General features: G+C 46.7%; 1 protein-coding gene across 7 annotated transcripts; it reads right to left on the bottom strand.

Moving 5' to 3' along the window:
- Positions 1-220: 220 nt before the first annotated feature.
- caprin2 (caprin family member 2) lies at positions 221-9,831 on the bottom strand. Of its 7 annotated transcripts, XM_018729810.2 has the most exons (22): positions 9,649-9,831; positions 8,621-8,856; positions 8,330-8,392; positions 8,079-8,165; positions 6,794-7,032; positions 6,395-6,477; positions 6,162-6,308; positions 6,000-6,040; positions 5,637-5,894; positions 5,312-5,353; positions 5,058-5,186; positions 4,772-4,862; positions 4,555-4,598; positions 4,363-4,479; positions 3,825-3,923; positions 2,984-3,124; positions 2,632-2,788; positions 2,346-2,528; positions 1,818-1,921; positions 1,676-1,736; positions 1,475-1,552; positions 1,112-1,296 (listed from the first exon to the last, which is right to left on the bottom strand). In XM_018729810.2, the coding sequence occupies exons 2-22, from the start codon at positions 8,849-8,851 to the stop codon at positions 1,175-1,177; spliced, it is 2,517 nt and encodes an 838-aa protein (XP_018585326.1). In that variant the 5' UTR covers positions 8,852-8,856; positions 9,649-9,831; the 3' UTR covers positions 1,112-1,174. The 7 variants fall into 7 exon arrangements, with proteins under 7 accessions (XP_018585321.1, XP_018585324.1, XP_018585325.1 ...); XM_018729805.2 differs by having other exon boundaries at positions 221-1,552; XM_018729808.2 differs by having other exon boundaries at positions 221-1,552; positions 2,358-2,528.

Genomic DNA, 9,831 nt, shown 5'->3' with positions numbered 1-9,831 from the left:
CAGTTATTTTTCCATAACTCAGTGCAATGCCCTACCCTTCACCCTGTAAGCTACCAAAAGGATAGGAGACTTGCATGCTCCCTGGGAGACAGATCCTACAGACTGGTAGTTGGAGTGTCCCCTCTGATACTGAAAGTAGTTGTCCTCCCCCACCCAAGAAAAAACCCCCCAGAAGAAACCCTTTACACTGCAAAATGAGTCAAACTCAGCTGTGCATTGTTTCTTTTATTGAGGCACTGATTGCTAGCTCCTTCTAAACATACTCATATACAACTTTGGAACCAGACAGTTACATTTTGTGTGCATTCACCACAAACCATTTTCACAGCACCATTTCTCCAATTCCCACCCTCTCCACTCCAACATCAAGGCAACACTGAAGGTTATGTAAAGTGCTCAACTTTGTCAAGTAATTTCAGCCATGTCCTCACCACTTACTGGCAAACATTCAGTTGCTCAGAAACCAAGGCACCTTAGGCAAAAGCTGTCAGGACATGAAGATGACTCAAGAGTCAAACTCAGTCGCATCCCACCTGGGCAAGCAGGACATGGCAACACGTGCAAAATATGTGGTGGCCCAGCCATCCTGCTTATGCTGTAAAGTGCTTAACCAGTTATCTGCAGTTAGGGTCAGTATCTAGTTAATTGAATGTGGCTCATTTGCTCATGCCCACAGTATGAACTGACAAACCAAGCCAATTACTGGGCAAGTAGATCTCATGGGACCTTACTTGAGACAGTAAATCCCCCCATTTCACCAATGCGGGATGTTTAAACAGTGGAAGCAACTGACAGCAAGGAAAAAGGATAACCATAAACATCAACACCTGAGCACTGTTAAAGATGGTGGGGAGGGTTAAGTGCAAACAAAACTTGGACATGCATTCTAAACAGACAGCAGAAAGTGACATTGTGTTAAGTGCAAAGCAACTAAAGAGCTCATTGCGCCCACTTTCCACTCCCAAATGCAGAGGTTGGGCTCTTCAGTCTTGGTACAGAAGGTAGCCTGAGAAGGTACTGTACTTCCAGCTGCTGCCATAGATTGCGCCACGGTGCAACCGCAGCCACACCTGGTCCCCCTGATACAGCTGGAGTACAGCATGGTTGCTGGCCGTTTCATGGTCAGGGGCACCGTCATTGGCGTAGGCGGACACCATCACCTCCTCGTTCCTCATTAAGTTGACATATAGGGGCACGTTGACTGCCAGCTTGAGGATGTGGAAAATAAAGACGTAGGTGCCATTGACTGGACAGGAGAAGCGACCCAGATGCACATCAAATGTTTCCCCCAGGTTGCTGTGGAGCAGGTCAAAAATGATTGTTTGGTCAAGTGAGCCAGGTGCAAAATTGGAGGTGCGGGCAGCTGAGAAAGCCACACGCATCGGCTGGGGCAAAGGGTAGATGTGTACAGGCATGAGGGCAGGGCCTTGGGCAGCAACTGGGATATCAATGGGTGTGGCACAGCGGGAGTCACCGTGTCCAGAGTCAGCACTGATGAAAGTCTCATCATCTCTCTCTGGGCTGCTCACTTGAGACGAGTTGCTCCAGGCAGCTGTGGACATGCCAAAGAGAACGATCAGAAGGGTGATGTGCCATAGGGGCCCCCCCGTCTACAGAACAGTACCATTAAAGATAGCTGCGCATGCCCTACTGAGGTATTTTGAAGTACACTTGCCTCGGCTGCCACTCCTCTGACTCCCAGTTCCTCGCTTGTAGGGCATTTGGTATCCTGTCTCCTTTTATTTTGAATGTAGGAAAAATGTTAAAGCCAAGTAACAGTTCTTGTTTAAATTGTGCAGCAGGCCTACAATTCTTACCCGGACTCCGTACAATACAGGAGGAAAGTCCCGTGTGCCATGTGCTTGTGGGATGTAGCTACCCCCTGGGGACCTCAGGCCTGTCCTGTAGGCTTCATACCCACCTTGGTGTGGTGGTCAGCATTAAATCAACAGATTAGACAGTCAGTGGATATTTGAGAAGTTTAACATGTCTGAGGTCAAAGTTACACTTTTAAGTCAGGGGTTCTTAACTTTAGTGCCACAGATCCCCTCTCAGAATAATGCATTTAAATGCACAGAAGACATTAGTACATGGAAAATACTGAAATAAAACTAAAACATTCCTAACCAAAGACAATGCTCCATTTCAGTTACAGGTTTGTCAGAAAGATGCAAGTTCTTGGATTCCCTCCCCCAAGTCCCCTTGCTTTAGACCTATGCATTTTACAAATGGGTCCATTCTCATGTCAACTCCCCCCATACAAAAACATTACATGTTTTTGCAATGACTGACACCAGTGTAGACTGAGCCACGAAAGAAATTCCCCAAGAGAAAGCCATAGATACCTCGATACCCACCAGGTGAACGGAAGGAGTGAGCCAGCCCCCTGCCACCACGTGCCATACCTCTGACTGAGCCACGGGTGTAATAAGGCTGACTAGGACGAGGGAGCACTCCTCCAGGTTGTCCTGGGGACAGGTACACCTGGCAGCTGTTTGTAACAGGACACTCCGACTGGTATGTGGTTACTGTTCCAAGGAAGCAGAGAGCTCATGAACCTCAATTGGTTGAACATACCCAATGAATACTTCAATAGATGATATCTGGTCTCTGTGCTACAGGCTGAAGTACCTGGCTGCAAGGAGTCCAAATCCTGGAAGTCAAGGTCTGGTGGGGTTTGTGTACTGGCTGTAGCATAGCTCAAATTGTAGGAGTCTGAGAATGCACTTGTATCAGATTTCTGATCCGAGTCACTTCTAGGTGGCAGTGGGGCATTGATCTTAAACACCTAGAGGAGAAGAGGGAGGGGGAGAAAAAAAAAAAAAAAAAAAAAAAAAAAAAAAAAGTGTACTATGCATTTGAGGGAGAAAGATTTTGAACATTTTTATCCAACAAATAAAGCTTGCAAAATTCACTCTACAAGACAAAAAGCCACCAAATCATTTGATGCCTGCCTGAAGCATGGACATGCAGAGAAACTCACAGTGTGCATTGTTTGGAAGGGGGCAGAGCCAGTGATGTTCAGGGAATGGCTACAGGGGGGTGAAGGAAAGGACTGTGGCTGGTGGGGGACAGAAGGTGCTGAGGCATTACAAGGCTGCTCATCTGCCTGTGAAACAAGGGTCTTTAGAGGGTGGGGGAGAGAAAAGAGAACACTAGGGTCATCAGGTCCTCTAGCCCATCTCTAGCCAACTCATCTGGTGCTAAAGCATTGAGCTGTTGTAACGAGTCAGCAGTTTCCCCCTGACAGCCTGCAACCGGGACAGCACAAATACAGCAGGTGCTTACACTCCAAATATACCGCTGCATTTTTAGCAGCAACCATCATGGCCTAGGATTATAGGCATCTATGGTACTGCAGAGCTTGACTAGTTTTTTTGGCCAAGGAAGCTGGATAAAGTCTTCTCTCAAGCCACTCACATAAATACAGGTACCTTCCTGACCCAGTGGACAGTAAAAGTACAGCTTTAAGACTGAAAAGCCATCTAAACCCTTTAATGTGCCAGACTCAAACATTAGGGTGTAAATACTGAAACAAGTTGACTAAGGCTGTAATCCTACCAGCAGTGGTAAGCATTTATATCAGGATAAAGCTATAACCAAGTCATCCTACAATCATAACAGGTTACCACATCTATCAAGTTATTCAACTCAAATTAAACAAGTCACTAATTAGCCAAGTTCATTTGCGTTTAAGGTGATTCATTTCCAATTCCCACATGTAGGCAGATTTAGTCTGTGCAGTTATGGATGTAAAAAAGAGTTGGTATATCAGCTCAAAGGATGTCTATGGACACTGGATATTTCAATGCAAACCAAGTCACCTGCTCTGAAGTGTTCTCAGCCAGGGAGACCGAAATTGTGGACTCACGTCGAAACAATGGGGAGGAGAATTCCTCCGTTTCAGACAGCTCAATGGTTTCCTGCGGGGGGTAGAACAAGTCATTTCAGCTATGGTTATACCAAAATTTCATATTCCTAAGATGACCAAGTGAAGTAAGTTTGACCAATCCATAGCTTTGGTTTTAAAACCCATTCTGGTATGATATCTACAATATGCATGTGGATTTAGGGCACCTCTAAAATGAAATTAGATGAATACTGACTGGTTCATAATCCCAGTGTTATCTAGGGCCTGGTGTAACATGTCCTTCATTTACAGATTCATGGGAAGTAAAGAAATCTTAGACATTTTATCAAATGAGTGAATGGTGAGCTGAAAGTTCCAGAGCCATGAAAAGGAAGGCTGTTCTAGCTCCTTGAGAAATGCTGGTGAGAACTTGGTTTTCTTAGCTACCTTTATGAAGGTATATGCACATGTCTATTCATATTGCTGGATGAGTGAAACTTAATATTCCTCACATGATCCACTTTGTCTGCAGTGTGGTCCAGGTCAGTATCACATAGGGTCTGGTCCCCATTGGACAAGCTGGCTTTGCCATTGACAGAGAGGCATCTGGGAGGCAGTGGGGTAGACTGCTGTACAGAAACCAGGGAAACACAGTAAGCCAGCATCAATTTTCCACCTAGGAGCATGAAGATATTTCAACTTACATGCAAGGCCTTAGGAACATCGGCTTGGTTCTTCACATCATTCTCTGTTATTGAGAGGGAAAAAAAAAGCCAAAAACACCATTAAAAATCTGTTCTGTATGGGAACAATCCATTTTGTCCAGTAGTTTTTTGCCCAACAAAATAGCAGCTATAGTAGAAGAGTTTCATGGAACCTAGAGCAACAAAACTGACAGTATAATGGGAAGCCCATCTGTACCACTATCACTGGGAGAGGATGATTCAGCTGCTGGCGGAGACATCCGGGCATGCCTGATCACAGGTGACCCTTCTCTGTCCAGCACTGACTCCTGGGAAATATTAAAACAAATACATTTTCATCAACATGTATAAAGTGAACTGTGTCACTATTTAGCCTTTCAAAGTGTCAATACAAGAATAACACATTGATTATATCCTCTTCCAGGAAGTTCTTTAGAGGAAATCAGAACAGGCTGGAGCCCACGGCATCTTTCCAATCCTCCAAATTTCCCCAGCTGCCCTACCTGCATAAAGCTGAAGGAGCCCTGGATCTGGTCCATTAGGTTCCGCAGTTGCTGTTTGCGCTGAATGGGGTCATCGGGCAGGGAGCATGGGGAACTGAACACTTCAATGGGCTCGTCTGCCTTCCGAGCCTGTAGAGGGGGGGAAAAAAAAAAAAAAAAAAAAAAATCCCCACATATCACCTCATTTCCAACATGTTCTTGCTTCAGCACCACAGTTCCACCAATGGCCAAGGTGGAAATTTTGTTCCACTAACCGGTTTTTTGGGTTGCTCCACTTTTGATTTTCTTACTCTTTGCTAGATGGCACAGGGGGAGGGGAGGAAAAAAAAAGTTGACAATATAGCTGAAGAACCAGTACATTTAGTTTAAAAAAAAAAAAAAAAAGAAATCAGAGACCTGGTTTAAGCATGTCCTACTGAGAATTATGAACACAGCAACTGAGGAAGACCATAAGGAATGAAGGCTAACAGCTGAAGCTTGCACTGTGGTCATAAGCAATATTTATAACAAGAAACCCAACATGTACAAAGATTACAATGGCATTTATGACAAGAGATGTCAGGAAGCCTTTGCGAGAACCTGTTTGACATCTGAGGCGGCCGTTTTAATAGGCATTTGCTCTGTGGGGTCGAACCCTACTGGCCCCCTCCAGGGCTTCTCTGGGACTGGCTCCAAAGGGGCTGATGCCTCAGTGAACTCCATTTCCCATGAGTCTGGGGGCTCACGTTGCTTTAGGGCCAGGAACTCCGCCTTCCAGTTCTCTTTCAGGGCCTGATTGCTGTTGGATTGTCCCTGGCCACTGAAGTCTGTGTCAGGCAAGTAGTGTCTGTTAAGAAACTACATTGTGCAGAAGTAAGCAGCAAGGTCTTCTCACGCTGCAGACACTGAACCAAGATCTTCAACTGGGCTGTTTGATCAAAAACACAGTGCCATAGAACTTACCTCTCTGGTTGACACAGGGCTTGCGGCCAGCGTTGACAGGTCTGCAATGCAAGAGTACAATAAATTAAACCCTTTGTTAGACACATTCTTCAAATTGCTGCCATGAATTAGACCCTGTGCCAGAGTGTGCAGAATTTACGGATGCATTAATCATGTAGTTACCTGAGACTATTCTCTGTGGTTTTGATGTCTCAGCTTCCTTGGGTACTACAGCCTCAGACTCTTCCAGTTTCTCTCTGCGAGGAGCTGGGATGTGATCAAAATAGCCACAGTCCATCAGTTTGGCCAGTTGCTCTTTCATGTGCTTGACTGCAGGGGTTGAGGGTAAAAAGAAATGGTCAAAGCTACAATTGGAAATCCAGAGGAGTCCCTGCACAGCTTGAAGACTCACTCACAGGTGGTTCCAGCCACTGGTTTGTCCCTTCCCTCCAGAAGATCCCAGTAAGAAACTGAAACCTGTTCCATCTGGTCCTGCAAGCTGGAAACCACCAGGCTGTTATTCCCACAAGCAGGTGAAGGAGGCAACTCAATGGACCTCAGTACAGAGACCAAAGCTTTCCACCCAAGTAAACCAGATTAGCTGTTCAATGAACCACTAAAACATGCACCATCAGAAGGAAGGGGGGGGGAGAAAAAAAAACACTAATGCAAGTTTTTTTTTGACACATACCATTTAGGGCCATTACCTTGCTCAAAGGTACAAAAGCAGTAGGTGAGATTCAAACCTACAACCTTCAGATCCTAAGCAACAGCTCTAACCACTATGCCATCAGCCGTGCACAACAAAGTCTCACCTCATACTCTCGTCCCTGTGGATGCCCAGTAGGCCTGCCAGGTCAAGCAAGCGCTCCAGCTCACGTGCAGGCAGGAAGGGGGCTTGGTTTAGGCCACTGCGAAAATCCTTCCTCACATGCTCCTGCTGCAGGCTCTGCAGGATGTGATGGATCTGCAGCACGGTTCGTAGCCTCCTCTTCTCTGCCTCCATCCGTGCCACCTGCTCCCGCCTTGTGGCTTTCCTCTGTGCCTTCACCAACTACATGTAGGATTAGGGGAGGTGGCTCTCAATGTGGAGGACAATGGCTCCATATCCAAGACTCAACAACCCAATTTTACCTTAAACTGGGGGGGGGGGGGGGGGGGGGGGGGGGGGGGGGGGAAGGGGACTAGGCCAGGGCCTGAAGGTCAAAAATCTTACGTAAAAAATTAAAAACATAAAAGCCAAGGAGCACCATCAACACTTTTCCCTTTCAAAAGTGTTGGGTTCTCAATCATTTTGCTCAAGTGCCTAAGTTTAGTGGTACCAACAAACATTTTAAAACCTTAAACCAGGATGGTTAACCCCACAGCAGCACAATCCAGCTGACCAGGAGAACTAAATTTAACCAACTTTGCTGTAAAAGCTTTTACAGCAGTCATTTGACTGGCAATTAAAACTAAGCCATATAAAGCCCTATTCCAACCCTAAAGCTACAAGTCATTGGAATCCAGCTCCAGAATCTGCTGGTTGGACTGTTGAGCAGCATGAGAAACCATGTAGCATTCAGGATGAGCTCAGCACATTACCCATCCTACCCTGCCCCCATAGCACGAAAGCATGGGCTTTATCCAGTGCAGCGCCTGCCAAACACTGGCATTGACATCTTCAGACCATGAATAGGAGCCATAGCAACTGCATTCCACTATCGTTCAGCAGAAACACATGTTCCCACCACAAAATCTGTGCTGAAGATTAGCAAAAGATATACAATTTATCCCAGACTCCCTTTGAATACAGCCATGTTTTTACCAAAAAAAAAACAGCAAAGCACCATTTCAAATATGTGAAGTCATTTCTCACAGAAGTGCAGATATCCTTTCTTGCACTCAAGTCAAGATACTGCTACATTAACAGTATTTTGTCTAACACAATGGAAAACCCAGGATTCTAGCTGCAATCTTAACCAGCATTTGTCCCCTGACACAACACTCCATCAACACATCCCTTTACAACCATAAAGGTCATATTCCATGGTGGCTACAGCAAGGACCCATAACCTGGTCTGAACCCCTTGAAAAACTCCCAAAATGACATTTCCTTACATCTTGGCTGAGACCACTGATCGTCTTCTGTAGTTCTTTGGCAAACTTCAAGTTGTGAAAAACTTCATCGTACTTCTCCACAGCATCCTATAAATTGGGGGGGCCACACACACAAAGAATTAAACCAAACATTGCACATTAAAGCAGTAGACTTAGGCTTCCCAAGACCTCAAAGGTCACTCTTAGGTCAAGCTACAATCCACTCCTGTCGGATAGGAGGTCGAGCACTTGCACCTGCAGGTTCTACCCACCAACTGATCCTTATTGAGGGTTTCCCCATTCTTCAAGCGTTTCCTGTAGTCCTCCAGCTTAAGCTACAAGAACAGAGGAGAAATTCCATGAAAACCCAAGAGCACTGCCACGTCCAAAAAGCTTACTGCCTGTAAACAACGCTGAATGGGTCGTTGTTTTGAACCCCACAAGGCACTGTTTGATGCAAGATGCACAAATCAAGCTTTACTTCACAATGCATAACTAGACCGCACGTTGTGGCCTCGCCCCCCTCGTAACCGCGCTCCACCCCGGCTCGCGCACCCACCTACCTTCTTTTTCTCAAGGTTGCGGATCTTGTGCTTCAGACAGATGAGACCATCCTCAATGTAGGTATCATAGCCCTGGTAGACAGTGCTGGCAGAAGCTGCTAGAGCAAGCTGCAGGCTGCTGAGCGCTGAGGGAGAGTCCGCCCGGGGGCTCCCTGGCTTTCCTTTTGCCCCGTCAGAGGGCTCCGGAGGGGGCGATGCATCCAGGTTGGGGGAAGAGGACAGGTGCACCATTGTTCCTGTCCAAGGCAGCAGGCATTAGAATAAATAAATAAAAAAAAATAGATAGAAAGAGGCAGAAAATGGGTGGGAGCCAATAAGGATGACAACCAGCATTAGGATGGCTGGAGAACAAGGTTGAGCAAAGACACCATCAATCCTTCACAGCACACCAGGGCTCAGAAGCACAATGACAACACAACCTTGTGCAAGAACAAACGACGTGGATGAAAGCGCTGCTGCAGCAATCGCCCTGGACTTTTAGCTAAAACGCTGAGCGTCTAGAAACACTGGGTAGTTCGGAGCGCAACGCTGAGCGCAGCCGACAGACCGGTCACATGGAGAGCAGGAGGGCGCACATGGCCGGCGCGCAGCCGGCGGCGTTTAATGCGCGTTAGTGTGCGTTTTCCGCGCAGAGACGGGCAAAAACACGCGATTCACTCGCCCTGACAGCGCCGACTCGACTTGAAACAAGTAGGAGAAATTAGGAGGTAAAACGTGGGGGGGGGGAAATGAGATGAAATTATGATCCGCTCAAGCGCAGCTTCGCACTGAAGGGGGTCCGTGGAAACCCCGCCCATCGCGGAGACGGTACCAAACGGACCGGCGGAGCGTCGCAACCGCCTCATGACTGACACACACACAGACACAGCACGAGCACTGACCGCTTCCAGCACAGACCACAACCCCGTCCGCCACTACTAGTCCCTCGCTCATTATCATCTTCCACGCGCCCACCACCGATCCCACATTATATAATACATCAAGTATTTTATACTTTTAACGCCGCAAAAAAAAAAAAAGTCACCAACCTCGCTGTTCTCCCTAAAAAAAAATAACGGGCAAAATTCGTAGCCACAAACGTTATCCAGCGCCGGTCGCTTTATATTCATTCATTCATTCAGAAGGAATAAATTAAGGGAGACTGAGCGCTGACCAAGCAGTGCCTCCCCTCCTCCTCCGCCTAAAGGCGCGCTGTTAGTTACAACAGGCAC

Source organism: Scleropages formosus, chromosome 21, assembly GCF_900964775.1.
Source record: "Scleropages formosus chromosome 21, fSclFor1.1, whole genome shotgun sequence".
Taxonomy (NCBI): Eukaryota; Metazoa; Chordata; class Actinopteri; order Osteoglossiformes; family Osteoglossidae; genus Scleropages; species Scleropages formosus.
This window is presented reverse-complemented; position numbering and strand designations above follow the sequence as displayed.